General features: G+C 32.0%; 1 protein-coding gene across 4 annotated transcripts in view; it reads left to right on the top strand.

The window, feature by feature from the left end:
* Positions 1-19,823, top strand: part of FER (tyrosine-protein kinase Fer) — a 73,339-nt gene that overhangs the window by 44,514 nt on the left and 9,002 nt on the right. For all 4 annotated transcript variants that reach the window (XM_088187243.1, XM_088187240.1, XM_088187244.1 and 1 more), the window contains exons 4-8: positions 17,405-17,501; positions 18,128-18,329; positions 18,406-18,540; positions 18,613-18,900; positions 19,580-19,787. In XM_088187243.1, the coding sequence (XP_088043369.1) occupies positions 17,405-17,501; positions 18,128-18,329; positions 18,406-18,540; positions 18,613-18,900; positions 19,580-19,787 (930 nt within the window). The remainder of the gene's footprint in view (positions 1-17,404; positions 17,502-18,127; positions 18,330-18,405; positions 18,541-18,612; positions 18,901-19,579; positions 19,788-19,823) is intronic.

Here is a 19,823-nt window from a genome sequence, read left to right as displayed (position 1 = left end):
TAGTGATTCTAAGCATTTTAACATTGAAAATAAAATATCGTCATTATCTTTTCACCAAACGCCAGTCAAAACATCAATCACGAAGGCTATTATATTCCAATTCTCCTTTGATCTTAATCGGTAAGAAAATAATGAGTTGCTTGAGTTAATTTAGGTTAGTGTTAATACTCGTTTTACTATACGAATAAGATCAAAACAGAACGAGCTGATTTTCAATTAGTTAAATGCATCTCCGTTTAAATATAGACTCGTAACAAGATAAATATGACCACTCGAAAGAGATAATTCATCAAATTTACAACCGTCTATTTCGAGAGTTGAATTTTTCATTGGTTCAATTTTTAAGAGTCTGTGCTAAGCGTCGTTTTGTCACCGCTTTTTTTCTCTTCTTGTTTTCGACTCGGATTTTTTACGGATCATTCCGGAAATGCCGCATCAAAGGCACTGGAACATGCTGAAACTCGTTACTGGAATTGTAGAGCAACTCGTTGCGTAATAACACGTTTGAGGCGTGCGAAATCTGAGCCGATGATTAAACACAATAAAAATCAACTATAATGCCACATCTTGACTGTAGGAATGTCTTCCAATTAGACGTTCCAGATAATTATGGATAAACGCAGAAAGGGTGCATGTCTTATTTTTAAAGAAATTAGTAGTATATACAAATGAAAAATCATTTTCCAATTCTTTATTCTATAAGATACAATTTTTTACCGCACATATTTATAAATAAACTTGCACGCTTATTACAGCTGCTTTCTCGTCTTATAAATATTATGGTAAAATTTATTGTTTTTTAATACTTTTACTTTAAAAATATATTTAAAATAATGTGGTTATGATAAATCATGATATATAGTACTTATTTCAATTAGTAAAAGTTAAGTTTTTGGCTCAAGTTTATAATTATAGATTTTTATAGAAGATAAAAAATTTAACATGTGCTGTATAAAATCGTAACAAAAAATAAACAGTTTTTGTAGTAAGTTCGGCTGGACTGTGTTCTGTCACTTTGGCATAACGTCTGTTATTTGGCAATGATCCTTGTTCTTGTTATAACATAATAGCCTAATTATAACCTAGTGCACTTGTTTCGAAATATTAATGTACCGTTAATGGACATCTGCTCGGATATTAATATTTTTTTATTTTGTTTACCGAGATGAAAAATAATTAATAAATCTATTAGTTTATGATCCTTTTAGCAAGTCTTTCTAATCTAGAACTCATTATTTTTTTATTTTTTTTACGGCTAACGTTTGCTTCTATAAATAATACAACTTAAAAATATTTACACGTGCTTATATAAAGTAGTCCTATCATTTTTTCTCACCAATATTGTGACGATGAGCGTTCATATCTTGGACGGACTGTACTATATATTCTTCTTTGAGACAAAGATCAGAAAATTTATTTAATCACAAAAATAAAACTTCTTACCTATTATTTATTTAGGTTATACCCTGAATCAGTTACAGATGTTGGGACCACTACCTGAAAGAAAAACACCCAAGAAATGACATAATGTTTCGCTCTCTCCTTGTAAATAGTATTTAGTTGATTGTTCACTATTGTAATTTACACAGCACCAATGGTTCTCAATTATTTTTAATCGCACGGAATTTATTATTGTTTTTTTATTACTTAAATATATAAAACATGTACATTACAATTACTTACATATTTATATACTTGATTTTTGGTTATATTTGTCCATCAAAGTAATCTTCCATGTAAAGATATGATTTTGATTTACGTTTTTAAACATCTTCTTTGATGTTTAATTTTTTTTATATATAATATAAGAATTTACTATATGAAATAGTACCTATTTAATAAGCAACGTCCAGTCCACATCGTGACGATTTTTTTGTCTTACCATGCAAATATTATAATATATGTTACAACTTCTCCCTTACGTAACTTTTTATTGCTTGTATTAGACATAATTGTACTAGTTAAATAGAGTATAATTTTTGGAAAAGTAAATTGGTCATTATACAGGGTAATCCAATTCGAGTTTCATATGTTGGCAGCACTATAAATCAGACAGCTGTCAATAATCACGCGTGTTCAAAGTGTCAAATGTCGGGACAAAACCACCCGAGGTGGGGGCAAAAATTGGTTAGTTTGTTTTCATTCATATTCATAGTATTTCAATCTTTTTTTCTAGCCAAAAGTTAGAACATTTATATTAAGACTTTTTATAACAATATTACGACTTAGGAAAATAGAATAAAGCATATCCAAACCAAATTTTACACAATAGGTGAGCGCAAAAAACAATTATCCCTACTCAGAAGTCAAAAATTCACGTCAAAAGCAATAAAATCGCGTCGGCGCCGGTGCAGTGGAAATGCTCGATAACTAGCTTTCACATTACGACTTTTAAAATAATCTTACAAATTAAATGAGGAACATATAAACCAAATTTTGCCCAATAGAAGAGCGCAAAAAACAATTATCACTTCTCAGAAGTCAAAAATCCACGTCAAGGGTGAATTTTTGACTTCTGAGAAGTGATAATTGTTTTTGCGCCCTCCTATTGACCAAAATTCGGTTTGTTTTAACTTTAACCAATACTCTCATATCAGAAGGATAGCTATCGTATTTTTAAAACATAGTATAATATCGAAGTGGATACAAACTATGTTGCAATATACAAGTTTATACTACTTCTTCCGCCTTTTTTCTTCTGAGAGAAATATTTCGGACTTAACATAATGAAAGTTCTAAAACTAATTATAGTATAGTATACTTTAACTAGGTTAGGTTAGGGTTTGAACAGAAAATGGACGTTTCGCAACTGTTTTGAATTTTAGTAATTTAAAAATTTCAGGTGAAATGGTTAGGAATTACTAAATCTGTTTACTGTAATATATTTATAGAAGTATATTTTCTGTATTTATCTCATCAATTCATTTAAAATGGCTTCAAAAAATAAAAAATATATTGGGAATGACATACATGCCTTTGGACTTCTAAAGGTTAAATTGTGTGAGGATGATAAAAAATATTTTTTAATTAAACCGATGTAAAAGGCAACCGGAAAACTACTATTTGTTATCCAATAAAATTCTTCTGCATGCAAATCTCCGGTGAAAGTCTCATATAAATCAATGTGTCAATCAGTGAAGAGTTCCAGATTGAGATGAAGCCCAATCAAAAATATTTACAAAGCGTTTCAATTATTATATTATACAATAGAAATACCTTGGCAAGCAATCAACTACTGATTTTCGACACGTTTTTGATAAAGGCGTCTAGCACCTGTCGCTCCGGTGAGATATGAACAGTTATTAAAAAAGCAGTACTTTTATTATTCTGAATATTTGTGCTCAATAATTTTTAAAAACAGTAAATTGTGTCACCTATCACATCTTAGGGCGCTCGCTATAAGACAGTTAAATGGAAACATAACAGTTTATTTTAGATCACGAGCTGTAAACCACACGCGACGGCACTGATTTAGAACCGCTGGCGGATTAAAAAATAAAACATGCGCAATATTATAATACTTATAAGATCTTGTCAAAAATATTCATCAGATAATACAGATTAATGACACGGAGAAGAACAATCGTATTAAACACGCGTGGGTATCGTTAGAAATGGAATCGATCAGATCGCGTGGGTTGCTTGTAATATTTATGCGATCAGAGAGTGTTTGCTGTTTCAGGTGACAAGTGGGAGATTTACGATTTCACCGAGTCAGTTCTGAACTAAATCCAACTGTATGATATTGCTTAAAACGTATATTATATAAATGGAAAAAAATGTGTTTAATCAATAGTATTGATTTTGGAGCGTGCCACCCATTAAGTAGTAATCTCTCGCGTTTATATACATAAATACATCACGATTCAATCTTGTGGGGTATACCGCCGTATAGTAATAATGGGTGCATGTAAATCGTGTACTTAAAACGTCTCGTGACGACCTACAAAACAACAGACTAAACACTGATCGTTACGACAACGCACAAGGACCGTACAATACACCGTTAAACCGATTAGAAACCTCTAGAAGCGTTTGACTATTGTCGCCGCCGTATTTGAATTTCGCGCGTCCTTTTCACAGTATCGCTCGTTAATATAAACCCCACCGAAAAGGAATAACTCGATGTAACGAGCGATTCTACTGTAAAAGTTGAAATCATATAATTTTACTAGCACCTGCAAGTAAAAATATATATCAACTGGTGAAAATGTATTCCAATATGATTTTGCTGAAATGGAATATTTAAAAAAATATTTTCGGGATAGATTCGAGACTGTTTTTTTAGATTTTATTTTAGGAATAAACGCATCAAATTATCATTATTTTTTATTTCTGTATGTATTAAATCCAGTTGGCAATATTATACATATAATACAATCTATAAAAACATTAAATTTATATAATTCAGATGGTGCTGTCGTTGATTTTTCGGTTTTTCTCTGCTTCTTCCTTAATTTAAATTTACTGCTACTAATTATTTGTTGAATATAATCCTCTCATGTCTAATATTTTTTAAACGTTCCAAAAGCAATAATGTCAACAATAATTTGCAAACAAATTTTAATACAAACGGAGCCGCGTCAAAAAACTGCAATCTGTCCCTTTGAATAATAATCTTTATTGTGAAAGTACTACATAGAAATTGGGTGCTTTTGAAGGCAATGTTCCGCTCCTTTTATTTCTTGTGTGTATAAAATGGACTGAAAGAACTTAAACCTGAAATACATCAGTACGTACATTTCAAACAACAGTAGTTTGAGGTCGATTTTTACTTTTTTTATAAATATATTCTTACTATGATTTTTCCCAGAGTTGGACCCCTCAAGAAGCGCTTTGTGTACATTTAATACATTTTTAATTATAATTTAATTTTTATCATATTTTTTATTCACATCTCAAATACACGCGAACGGTTCCTCTTAATCTACATTCTTCTCTAAATTTGTACGTTCACTCGACTAAATTACTTGGAATCTTACTATTGATGGCACAATGTCTCAAAATATCAGAGCAATATTTTCCAAAGCATCTTCTTCTTGATAATCCCACCTACATATTCAGCTGATAATCTTTATGAATGTTTTTAAGGACCATTTCTGCTTGAGCCTTACAAAAGTATTGAATGGAAGGATGCTTCTACATTCAATTTTTAGGGTTTTTAATGGGCGTGTCGTGGGTCGAAATATTATGTGTATTTACATAATAATATTATTTTTATTTGTTCAGTATACAAATGTTTCAGACTTCTTAATAACAATAACGGTTGTTAAAAAATGCGTTGATGGATATTTCTCTTAAAATATTTTGTTATTGTATAATTCTCAATAAATAAAACAATAATAGGAAATAAAATGATTTAAAATATTAATGAATAATAATCTTTTCTAAAGCAGGTTTTCAAAAAATATTTAAATAAAAAATCTCATTTTGTTATAATAATTAGTTTCCCTTCAAATATCATGACTATACTATTTTTTGTGAAGAGTCAGTGCATAAATACTAATACAGGGTTGAATTTGATCAAATAAAACACTATATAAATATAACAATAGTAAAAAGGGCGATATGATAATAATCTTGTGAACAACAAACAACTACTGCCCGGTGTATTTTCATATATAGTTTCCGCCCCTCAGGGTGACTGACTAAACATAGTTCATAAATTTAAGAGCATGTGATGCTCGCGCGTTAACGGTTTTTATGCGCTGACCGATGAACATAAATATACTAGAATTCATCTCAAAGATTAAGCAATTCTAATGCTTTCCAGAAAAGAACGGCAGTGTTCCAAATTCCGTCCTGCCGAACATAAAGCAATTAAAAGATAATATATTTGTTACGCCTGAAAAATAAAAGACAAAAAAAAATTTTTGATAGATAAACGGTATTTTAATGGAAATTTCAAATGGGGAATATGTTAATTTCATCAAACGACGTAAATCATAATTTAAGTATTCTACTTAATTATTACGGCAACAAATGATAATCAATTGTATTTTCATATATTATATATTCACCCTAATATATTATAAATTAAATTATTAATTTTGACAGTTGGCCTAAGCAACCTTATGCAACGAGCATCGTTCTTTAGTAAAAACAAATACAAACATATTTGTCATATTCAGATACACAAGCTTACAACGAACATTATATAATGTGTGTTGTGATCAAGTGCATCTCACAAGTACCCGCAAAGCACCGTTAAACCAATTAGAGCTCTTCAGGACTTAACTGTCATTTTTGAGTTTTTTCCATTTCGACCGTTGGCCTAAACGCCATCGATTTCGAGCGACTCGATGTAACGAGGGCCGCTGTTTAAAAACAAAAAAAATCATAACAAAATGATCTAATTATACGGTCAGATGCGTTTTCGCAATCATAACGTCCCTCGAGTCGTTTTTTGCGTTCAACTCTTCATGCGAAGTGCCCCCGGCATCCTTTGCAAAAGGGGAGTGTCCGAACGAGAAACGTATAATTTAAAGGGCCGAAAACGCAATTCTGGTGCTGAATTCCTGCGGCTAATTAGGGTTAAATATGCGGCAGTCTCGACGGAGATTAATTTATATTTAATCTCGAAAGGATTGTGTGCTTTTAAAGCGGATTTACCATATTCGCAAAGAGAGGGAAATATACATTAAAAATGGATTCATAAAAAAAAATCACGGTTATCTTTCAAAAGTAATATAATTTTAAGTACGTAATAATATAGCGAAATAATAATAATGCATTATATTATGTTATACAGACATAACGATGTCCATTAGTGCATCGTTGAATTTTACGGTTGCCATGTGGTTTATTTTATCTTCACTTTATACTATTATACTCTTACGCCGTGAGAATGTTTTTATATTAAAAAGTTTACGATATAATACACGTTGACCTTACAAACAATGCAGTAATGAGAGCTTCTCTTTTTATAACTTTATAATGATACTATTAAACCTTAAGCCCTAAGCGAGTCGTAGTTCAGCGTTCAATCAACAATAATTTTGAAATGTAATGATTCGCTATGTCTTTATATAAGTAACGAATACGTACTTGTTCGGTTATTGTGTTAATCGAATTATAAACGCTCTCAGATATAGTACACTTATATTTTTTTACAATTGAAAACAGAGATTGCCTCAGTGCAAAACCGGAATAGCAAAACAAGATCGCCTCATATTCCACCGGAATCTAGTTCGTCTCTTCTTCATCGATCGTTATATACTCCGGTTCAGAAGTAAACTATACCATTTACGGATTCAAATAGCTGCTTTAAAGAGTATGTTTTTATTAACTCATATCGTTATCTAGGCTGATAGCGCTACTAGCGGATTCATATTTAAACAATGAATGTACATGTACAATACATAGTATATATTAATTTGCGAATTTCCCGTCGATAATCCTCTTGAACATGCAAGGTCAATTGCAGCTCTTTAATGAATTTTATATAGCATAATTATATTATAAATCGATATTCTAATGCGTAATTTTTAAATTGTTTTATTTATATTTTATATGATATTTTAAAGATCATGCAGATTATTTTGTGTTCGCTTGGATTTCTAATAATAACGAAATTGAACTCGTCAATATGTATATATGAATAATGAACCACTGTGGTTAGTAGAGATCTTGCTCGGAACAACGTCCCGTTGGGCAATTAACGCAATACATTGAATATTTTCTCTTTCTCGTGAAAGTTCTTCATCTCAAGCTTTCAAGTACGATTTGCGTGCTCGATTGATACATATATATGATTCAATCATCACGCCACGACGAAGAACAATGCTGAGAACGAAACTATGAACTCGACCTTTCCTTTGATAATCAGATTCAAAGCGCTAAACTTGAATAATTACACGTGTGCGATTCGATGGATTGATTCGCGTTCACACAACCGTATCACGACAGCGAGATTAATTTTATCTCAATAAGATTTTTTGAGATACTAAAGATTGATTATAATATTTCAAACGCTCTGATAGCGCGCATTGAAGCTATTAATCCTATTCTTCACGCTCGAGTACTACCTTTGTGTGCGACGATGCGAAACTATTATGTGTACAGATTATTACAGATTCTTCGTTAAGTAATATTGTTTTCGTTATGCAATAGATTTTCTGTTTCATTAAGATTCATATTCTGACCGAGCTTATACGAGCTCTTTGTTGCTCAGTCGAGTTATTTCGAAATGCACCAGTTGCATTTTTTTCGCATGTTTGCCTCTAAACTACACGTTTCATTATCACCCGTTTTCAACGTAAGCGTCAATAACGCGAAATTGCAAATAAACCGCGATAATTGTCGGCTTTGTTTAAAAGCTAATTTAAAACGCGGTTTTTATGGCATTGTGTTGATCTGTAATTTAGTTTAGTTTATCGTTACAATAAGTAATTCTTGCGATAAAGGCCTATTAAGGTTAGAAAGGAATTGTAAAATAAATTATTAATATGACGAAATAAATTTTTGACTTTCAATACCGTTATTGACTCAATATACATGTTGTATATAATTAAAATAAGCAGCTTTTTGAACTGTCCTTAAATATGTTACAGTGAATGTGTATTATCAGTGAAGTTATATTTTCATTAGCGTTTCAGTGAAAGTATATCCGAATTATATATATAATTTTTCGACTAGCGAAAATATAATTTAATTTATAGGCGCTAGTGAAATCATATCGGAATATATTTTCACCAGTGAAAATATAATTTATCTGGCAGCTGCTAATCAAATTATATTTTAATACTTATTAAAATGTAAATAGACATTTGGTTGCATAGCGAACAATTGTGGATATTATAATCTAACATTGGTATTTTAATTTTCAGTTAATAAATTATATTTTATGGTTTGCTTAAATTTATATTAAGAAAAAACATTAGTGTTTACCTAATATATACCTGGTTGTTGATATTTACATTGTTCAAGTCTTCACTAATATTAGTTTGTCAATCATCCACAAATTCCACAAAAAAAATACGTTATACAAATGTCTGCTTATCTTCATTGCTTCTGCGTTTGCCGAAACATATGTACATATTTGTATATATTTATAAATGGTATATGGCTATTTCTAAAGCACATAATGCAGTCATAAGATAAATATGATTCTGTTCACATTTATCTATGATTAATTATTATATAAAAACAAAGCGTAAAAATGTTTATGTACAGTTTTTTGTCTTTTTAAATGTCTCTTGCCATATTCCACTTGGCTACCCCTGTCCTAATCAAAAACAAAATACATCTAGTGCTAAATTAGATGCATATAAGTTATGAGTTCTTATTAAGAACGAATATATTACATATTTTAATTTAACATTAATTTGATCCATTTGATCTGGCCACCAATTGCCATTCATGCGCTTATCTTATCTTAAAACAAGTTGTTCATCCACTTTTTATCTTCAATTTGTAATTTTGTTCAACAAGACAAATCGTGAAAGTTAACACCGAAAGTTGACACTCGTTTCAATTTCACCTGGTCAAGTGTTTTCGGCCAATTCCCACGTGGCCACGTGCCTTAGAAATCTCGCCACGCGGACTGGTCTCATTCTCTCTCTCTCTCTCTTCTGTGTGTGACCTGAATAACTTGGCAGTGAATCTCCAGTGTTTGGGGCACCTGTGCTCTTTCGCAATCCGATCACCTGACCGCTGCAAATGACCTGGCGCCATTTATATTCAAGTTTTCCTGGATGCTTCGCTCTTTTTTCTCTCGTTTCGTTGTCGAGTCTCTAGCTAGTCGAGTAAAAAAAGATAAGCTTCAAACAAGAAAATATAATGTCCAGTCACTCGCTTCAAACAAATTGGAAAATATGTGAAGAATATCAAATATCAACAGTATATAATAATATTATAAGAATGTGATATGATACGAATACGTGTTTTTTATTAGTACACAATGTTATCGAATGTGAAATATTTACATTGGCAAACACCGGCTGTATTCTAAGAATTACATTTAAGCATATAGCACTGTTGTTTAAAAATAAAAAATAAATATTAATTGAAATCCGAATATCATGACGTGACAGGTTTTCCCAGTGCGTCATGATGGAAATTGTATAAAAATAATGTTTTGTAAAATGATATTTTTTATTGCACATGATCACACATTAACATAATCGAAATCATATTTAAATCTTGTATGCTTGTTAAAAAGCTGAAACTCGCGTTCTCGAGTGCTGACGTTCTGACGCAACAGATAAGGGTCGCAATCGCGACTCTCTAAGGCACTCTAAGACGCTTCTATAATATAGAACAGCGCTATCTAACTTATTTTAGGCCGCGAGCCATTTTCTTTAGAAAGCATTTCAGGGGGCAAAGAGGATGGTAAATGAAAAATCAGTTTATGTAAATTCAAAAGTTATTTTATTTATAAAAAAAAAAATAATACATAACTAGAAATAATTTTTATTACTATTTTTAATATTTAGTACTATAAAAAATATTTTTTTTTGTATTTTAATATATGATGGGTAATTCCGAACACAATTTTCTATTTTGTTTCACACATGTCGCGTCAAATATTAATTCTGACAAAGTTTTACTCCTCTATGTTTCATGAAAATTTCGCTATAAAATGTACAGATCGCGGGCCACAAAAAAAGTTTGCTGTTCAAACCAAAACCTTATCTACACGAATTAACCAAACGCAACTTGATCTAATGATGCTTCTCAAACTAATTATAGTTTTATAACTTTCATTGGATCAACTCATCTCTCAGGGCATAATAAGCGGAAAAGAAATACAAAAAGACGTCGTATTTCGCATATTGCTCCACAGTTTGTCTGCATTTCGATATTACAATATGTTTTAAAAATATGCTAGCTATCTTTATCGATTTTATTGGTCAAAGTATATTCAACCCGAATTTTGGTGAATAGAAGAGCGCAAAAACAATTATCACTTCTCAGAAGTCAAAAATTTAAAAATGCTCGTTGCCGAACGTTCCCATTGCAACGGCGCCGACACGATTTTATTGATTTTGACGTGGATTCTAATCAGGATCCCCCAGACTTTGGCTAGAAAAATGCATGTCATTTAATGAAATACTAAGAATCGTAATTAAATCGAAATATTAAAAAAACGACCACTGACTAGCCTACTTTTGGCCTCCCCCGTAAAGAAAGGCTGAAATGACGTCCCTGTATATTATGAATATACATGAATAAAAAGATAGAATATAAAGTTCTAGTATGTTCCAGGTATGGAATCTCAAAGCTAAACATAAACGAGCAGCAATGAAGTGCTACTTAGGTATTCAGAATCCGATTTTCCTGTTAAAAGCGGTGCATTGGCCAAGAAAGTGCGATACACACGTGTCGCACGCATCGCATCATTTTCCGGTCGATTGCATTACTGCACTCCTCAAAGATACTAACTTAAAGTTTCAGAAATCAGATGCAATCTATTGTATCGACGCTTTAAGACGATTAATACGCGTGAAGAGATAAACGTCTTAGATGTATTCAACGTACCGGAAAAAATCGCTTAGCTGCGCTTGCCTAAAATTGTTATAAATAAACAAGATGGGTAGCTTTTGGTGTAATTAATTTTTTAACCTAAACTAACGATTGGATGCCTAATGGCGCATCGAAAAGTAGATTTCAGGCAATCAACTTGTTATTTAAAAGAAATGATCTATGGAGCGATAACACCGCTACGGCAGTTAAAAAAAATTTGCTTAATTTCTTGATACTCTTAACGCAATCTCTACTATTTTTTTGTACAATATTATAGGCATTACTTTAATTACAGAGTTCAAGACATAGTTTTTTATCCACTTTTATTTAAATTAAGGTGGTTAAACTTATTTTAGTGAATCAATCAGTATAAATAATAAATCATAAATGTCTCTCGTGAATCATATGAGGGTTTTTCTTGCCTCATATTCGCCAATTTTGGTTATTAACATATCTCCAACGCTTCCAGACTCTTCAAATTTGTTTATTACGTTGCGAATCGTTCGCTCAATAGGACGAGGAAATTGACTACAATTTTCCCATAAATTTCGATACACAGTTCGTACAGAATTGTTATTTCTTTAGAACAATTGAGCGGTGGTTAATCGATCCATTTCGTAAATGTGTTGTTGCAAACTAACATTTGACACATTGCACACACGTGATTATTGACAGCTGTCTAATTTACAGTGCTGCCAATATAGGAAACTCGAATTGGGCCAGCTAAAAATAGTAATGATAAAGCAAAAATGCATAATTAATAGTGAAATTCAAAAATTGACATAATTTTCAAGGTATCAAATAAGGTGATGAATTACCACATTTATATTTACAAATTTAGTGTGCGCATAGCAGCGATTCGCCATCTGTATAAATACATTTTTACTGTAAATAACTTAACAAGGGTTATCGATTTGCGTCATTGAAACGATCGCTTGCGTAAAATGACTTTATCCTCGCACTTATTTGTCTTCCTGACGGACAATAAGTGTCGATGAACTCACTGCCTCTAACCAAAGCGACGATGTCCATATCAATCGGTATACTTTCGCACATGAACCTGATTTTTCTCGTCTAGACACGCGCGCCTAGCTCCTAACCTTTCACTATCGTGAGCTAGGCGAAAAAACGAGCTTCTAGAACGTCGGTATTGACCTTTAGAGTCTTAGTCGGACGACGAAAGGGGGTATTTTAAATTATTTGTAAATTAATTATTTTTAATTTAATATCATTTTAATGTTTAATACATTAATTTAGAAAGTAATTACTGATTTTATTAAATTTTATTTACTGATAAATATTTATTATTTTTCATTGACGTTTCATTTGCTATTCGCGGTGTTATGGCCAAAATTCTCATTCCGCGGTGATCGACGGCGGGCGTTTTAAAAATGGCAGTTAGACGTTTATGTATCGAACGATTTATGTTCGCGTTTTATGTACGGTGTGCGTCATGTAGAAAGTAAAAAACACAATCATAATAAAATACACAATTTAAACCGCTTGAATGGACGCCGAATATCCTTTCGGTTGTCTCCTCGTGACATTTATGTAGATAAGATCCTATTATTTCAATACGAAGGCGATCGTGTCTGAAATATTACAAAAGCAAAAGCAAAAGACGACGATATCGAAGCCTTTTCTCGGTAATTTCATAGACAGACAATAGCGATTTGATGGGACGTTTCATAAGAGCTTTTGTGCTTCGAACGCGAGGGTTGACACATATGGATATATAAATACTTTTAATATTATATAATAATAGCTATTACTGTTATACGTTTTGATTTGAATATGTGACTTCTCACGCACGACGAAAAATTTATATTATATAAGAAAAAATAAACAAAGTAGGTGACTAGTGATTATTTTTATATATGGACTACTTTCAGCTGGTTCTTCTTGTGGTTATTAATATTGTATAATCGATATGATTATTATGTTGTTTTTAGAAAGTTAATAATTTGGATAATTGCGGTTAAATTACAATTGGTAACGAATGTGTAACATCATTTTCGGTCACGTGACCTAATATTTTTCCAATTTAGATCATTCTTTTATTGTGCCGCTGAAAATTCAAGCGTTTTAGCTGTTTTTAATAATATATGTAAAATTCTCTGTACCATCTGCACAGATATTAAATGACGCATAAACTGAATTTAATAAAAGTTTTACAATGACGCATATATGAGTCATCGGACTGTAAGTGTAAAGTATTCAGAAATGCTGCAGAGCAGTCTTAGCTGAATTAACGAATCAAATACATATATGCTGAAACTCGCTATTGTTTCTATTCGTAAGAGATATTTCATGTACCAAAACTGTTATTTTTGGAGCAAATTAAACTCAGTCAGGGCTTCCGAGAAAAAAACCCGGACCCTAGGGAAAAATGATTCCGGGCCTCATGACAAAATTGCATATTATATATTTTTAACATCGTAATACAATTTCTTGAATAAATAATAATAGGTACGAGTTAACCCTTTCTATGCTACAAATAAATATATAATTTAGCAACCAAGAAATATTTTAATTAGACATTAAAAATTCTTAAAAATATCTACTCATAATATTTACCTGATAATTAGTCGTGTTTTCTTTGCTGCTCAGTGTTGCCATGTAGTGAACTTCCAGTTCAGGTCAAAAGCAATAAAATCGTGCCATCGCGGTGAAAACGCTCGATTATCAAGAGTTTATATTGACTTTTTTATAATATATTAGTGAGAAGCAAATAAAGCACATCTAAATCGAATTTTGCCACGAAAAATCCACGTCAAAAACAATAAAATCGAGTCGGCACCGTAGCAGTGGGAACGCTCGGTAATCTGACGTTCACACTACGACTTTTAAAATAATATTACAAATTAAATGAGAATCATATAAATGGCGCCGGCACGATGTTATTGCTTATGACGTGAATTTTTGACTTCTGAGAAGTGATAATTATTTTTGCGCTCTTATATTAGAAGTGCATAGTAATATCGGTAAGGATAACTACCATATATTTAATACATAGTGTACTTTTGAAATGCAGATAAACTATGGAGCAATATGAGAGATGCGATGTTTATCTGTACTTATTCTCCTGAGAGATAAGTTAGGTTATTTTGTATTTTGGACTTGACATAATGAAAGTTCTAAAACTGTAATTTGTTATGAAACTTTGATTAGGTTAAGTTTTGGTTTGAACAGCAAATGAACGTTTCGAAACTTTCAAATTGAGTTTCATAGACATTTTAGAGCAGCATATTAGCGCCTATCAGTTAAATTATATTTTTGCTAGTAGAAATATATATCTACTGGGGAAAATGTATTTTGATTTTACTATTGAAAATATAACTTTACCAAAAAATACACATTCAATGCAACATTTATACATAGGATAGGAATAAATAATGATACTTATATAAATATATATATTACTATATAAATAAAAGTTAAAATCATATAATTTTACTAGCACCTGCCAGATAATTTATATTTTCACTAGTCAAAATATATGTACTGGTAAAAATGTACGTGCCAAATAATGGTGAGGAGAAAAATGAAAGCACACAAATCGATTGTTTAAGCCAATTCAATAAAACCATATAAAAAAGTAGGGAAACTGAAAGATTTATGTTGTTGTATATTTTATTTGACTCCGATCATTCGAGTAGCAGATTCAGTCAAGAACAACAATAAACTTCGATTTATTGATGTTCTTGACAAATTAAAAAATAAAATTGCTATCGATCTTGATCGCACATTTACGAAAACATCGCTCGTCTTTGTCTTCAATAGCATCGAACAACATACTGTTTTTTTTCTTACCATCTAAAATATATGCACGTCTAACTAAAAAAACATGTTTTAAAAAGCCACCGCTCACATGAATTAATATACTTAACGTTGGACACTTCTCTCCTTCTCTTATTATCATATGAAAAGGATGTTTTAAACGACATCTACAACAATGCACGTGGGACGAGGGTTTTCGTGCATACGTTCATAATTCATATCATACGTATAGTTTTTTTGTTGATCCCTATTCCACAGCTTCACCGCCGGTGGATTTATCTTCCGCTGTATCACTCCAATTATCAACCATTCAAGCGACCGCAATAACCAATTTTGTACGTGAGCAGCCTTATCGTATCCGCTTAACGCCACCTGGTCGTTCCGAGAAGCGGTTTTCACCTCGAGACAGATCTTCGCCAACCTTTTCATTAGTCTTCGTAATCTTCGTCCAGCCGGACGCTAGTAACCGCTAACGATTGATGTGAATTTAATTATTATGCGTCTCTATATTGAGATTCTGTCCCTGGTGATTATCCTAAGAAAATAATCTGTATTTATTAGACATATATAATATAACGACAATGTCATTTTTTATCATAAAATATTTATTTATTTTTCAATATTGATATTGTCCCTTTCAAAGTACTCCTTATCAGATATAATACACGTGTCAGCGTTTCTTCCAATCCGCAAAACATTTGTGGAATATAGAATAGCCTTCGGTTCACTCGATATATACATATAATCGTAAAACGCTGTTCTTTCAATACATGTAATATAATATTTATATGCAAGAATAGTAATAAGTCGCAGGGGAGCATATCAGTCGAGTAGTGTCTGCAGCATCACGACTGTCGTTTTTACACAAAAAATCACGAATTAATCACGAAGTCGGTGCGTTATTGTGGTGCAAAATCCAAGACTTGTTTTCTTTGGATTGCCTTACATATATGGCATACAACTTTAAGGCGATATTGTAATAAGAATTTGTAGTTGATTATACCGTTATAATTTAAGAAAATAAAGACAAAGACCTTGACATTTGATTGAACTTGACGTGACATGCCCATAATAGTTGAACTTAACTGAAAATTAATAGTACATTATTTATAAAAATAATACACAGTATTTTTTATATGTGTAATTGTGTATACTTTTAATACAAAAATCTTTTAATTGAGTGTAAATGAGATTTTAACTAGTTCATGTACACTCTGCTCTCTGTTATTTAACACAAATTTCAATAATTATTCATATATTATTGCATATCCTGGTCTGGTAGATCAATTCGTCATATATTATCATAAATTAAATTTTATAAAAATATTATCAATTTAAAACAACTTTCGCCTTCCACAGGTTGTCAACTCCTGCTCTGACCAGACGTTTATGACTTTCTATTTTTTGTAGAGTCAATCAAGTTTTTTTGTAATGAATAACAACGTCATTTACAATTATTATTGAGCGTCAATGTCAATAAGCCTCATTTTAGTGAGATTTCGATAGAAATACAGAGGTTTATGTCACAACTTCTGAAGAATTTCAATACACTTTCTTCGACTATCACCTAAACATACTGTATAATTTTTCTTTAAAACTCATTTATACAAATTGTGGTACTTGCGGGGTTAGGGATGTCATTTAAAGAGGGGCAGGTGGGGGAATTTGCCCCTCCCCCTTTTAATTTGGCTAAAAAATGCTATGAATTTAATAAAATACTATGAGTCTTAATCAAATCGAAATATTAAAAAAACGACCATTGACCAACTTTCCCCCCCCCCCCGTTGGAAAAAGTGGAAATTACGTCCCTGGGTACTTGTTAGTTAGCACGGCGTCACGCTGAAAAACCACCAGTTGTTACTCCCCACGTGCTGTTCAAACCCAAACCAAACCGTTATATATTTGTTTATACTAGGTTTGGGTTTGAACAGCAAATGGATGCTTCACTACTGTCAAATTTGAGCGTGGCGCCGTGCTAACTAACAAGTACTCAAATTGTTTTTTAAAATTATTACAAAATGAGATTATAAATTATTTACAATTTATAAAAACCGTCTTGGTATAAATATATAATAATATAAGCAATATGTAGTAAAGACTTACCTATGTTTGTAAGATTGATTCACCAATACTAATTGCTCTTTCTCTTTATTTTCAGTTGTCCGATGACGTCGCAAAAAAACAATCAGAGTATCAGAAGTATTTAGAACTATATAAGCAAATGAGGAGTAAATTTGAAGAACATTACTTCAAATGTAAGTATATACATACAATAAGTTCCTATTTGATTCTATTACATAAATCTAATTATATTATTCTAAACCAGTGTCTCTTAATCTCTTAAGTAATCCGCACCCCTTTGAATCTGAAAATAGGTCTCCGCAACCCATAGAAATATGTGCTTCGAATTTTTAATTTAGAAAAATATTTTTTTTTGCGAAATTTACACCAGAATTGTTGTAGTTCTAATTGTTTGAATTACATTTGAATATGTCTACTGTCTCGCATTTCAATGAGATCGTCTTTTTTTAAATCACTGTCATCCATCGAATTTAGGTTATATAGAAATGGATCCAGTATCCATCTCTGAGTTTTGGTAATAGTTTTAGTAGAGAAATATCCATTGAGTGATTCGCTCAATTATTTCAAATGTATTTATTGCACAACAATTGAATCAAGCAAAATTTTTTCATTTTCCACAACAATTGAATCAAGCAAAATTTAATAAATGATATTTAATAATTTATATTGTTAGGGCTTCTCCCGCACCCCAAGGGGTGCGGGCACCCCCGGTTAAGAACCACTGTTCTAAACTGTACGAAACACGATGCATTGTAATTATCACATTCATATACACTAATATTTAAATTATAATTTTCAGCTCCCACTGGCCGTAGTGGTAAAAAACTAGAAGAAATGAGAGACAAATACCAAAAAGCGTGTAGGAAACTTCATTTAACACATAACGAATACGTCTTATTGCTGGCGGCGGCCGCTGAATGTGAAAAGGATCTGAGGTCCGTCCAGTTACCGGGAGTCATAGCTAGACAACGGGCTGTCCAGGACGCTTTCGTTGTGTCTTGGTATGTCTTATTTATTTGCAGATAAAAATAAGTAATTAAAAGGAGATGGAAATTAATCAATATATTGTCTTTACAGCAAAGATGTGATGCTCGATGTATCCCAAAACTCCGACGTAATCACCGACGAGTGCTTAGAAAGTCAAAAAACTTTAGAATCCACAATACAAAATATTCCTAACGAGGAGTACAAAAGCTTCAATGAAAAACACAGGTATGTATAGCTCTATAATGCTTTTATCTTGTATAACACAGTAGCTTGCAACTTATAGCGTCATTGTTTCAGCGCACCTCCGACCGAAACGCAAATAACGTTCACATTTGACTCTAGTTTAGTGAAAGACACATCCGGAAAGTTACAAGCGAATCGGTTAACAGTGGACAATTTGACGGTGGAGTGGCTGAAAAATAAATTGCAAGAACTAGAAACGAACATAGCTGAAAACAAAGAGAAGCAATCGACGCTGCAGAGTGACGTTATAATAGTGAACGGCAACGGTAAAGCGTTGAACGGTGGAAGTCCAACGACGAACGGCTCCAAAATGAATGGATGCACCACAGAACTAACAAATGGGTAAATAAAATATTGTGCAACACAATTTTGACTTTTTATAACAGTCCGACACAATTCAGCGAATCTAAGTAAAACTCATCTTTAGGACCCTGCTTGAAACATGGATATATTGAAATAAATATATTATTATCTATTTGTTGTATGCCGCTGACTTTTAAGTGTTCAAAATCGTCCAAACGATTTCTGACTATTTAATATATAGACTTGACTATCATAGAAAGCCTCCAGAAAAGGAGCGACTCATGAAGCCCTAACGCCTAATATTTCAGCTAATCCCTTATTAAAATATCTTTGTTTCTCTGACTATTGGTAAATAGTATTTTAGTTTAAAATACGATGTATAAATAAACTGTAATCAACTGTTTCAGTAGTTTTAATAAATGGTCAGTTGTTAAACAACTAATTATTATATTAAATGATCAATTTTTAATATTCAATATTTTTTTTAAATTATATTTTGACTAAATAATGATATTTTAACAAAGAACGATAATAAGCAATGTTAAGTAAAAATTAAATTGCTCAGTAAAATAGAATATAAAGTTCACATAGTTTTGGTATTGTCACTATGACATTAATAGCCAAAGTTGGAGCTTTACTGACCGTTTAGCTTTAAATTACTGATAATTTAATTTGTTATCAATATTTCATGTAATTCATTTTTGTATTATACTTGCAGAAATTCACCTTCACCGGATAACATCAGCAACGGTGAAACTAGAGAGCTTTCCGAACTACGCTGTACTGAATTACAATGGACAAAACAAGCAGATCTATTGAGGATAGCTTTAAGTGAACTAGGTTGTGAAGAAGCTCCTGCGGGTTGTCCAGATCCGGCTACACCACCTGCCTCACCTCATAACTCACCACCAATCGACGAACACACGGTAAATATAACAAATATATCACTGAGATTGTACTAT

Source organism: Plectrocnemia conspersa, unplaced genomic scaffold, assembly GCF_051122295.1.
Source record: "Plectrocnemia conspersa isolate PC_06_02 unplaced genomic scaffold, ASM5112229v1 ptg000005l, whole genome shotgun sequence".
Classification (NCBI taxonomy): domain Eukaryota; kingdom Metazoa; phylum Arthropoda; class Insecta; order Trichoptera; family Polycentropodidae; genus Plectrocnemia; species Plectrocnemia conspersa.
Note: the sequence above shows the minus strand (reverse complement) of the source record. Positions and strands in the feature narration are given on the sequence as shown.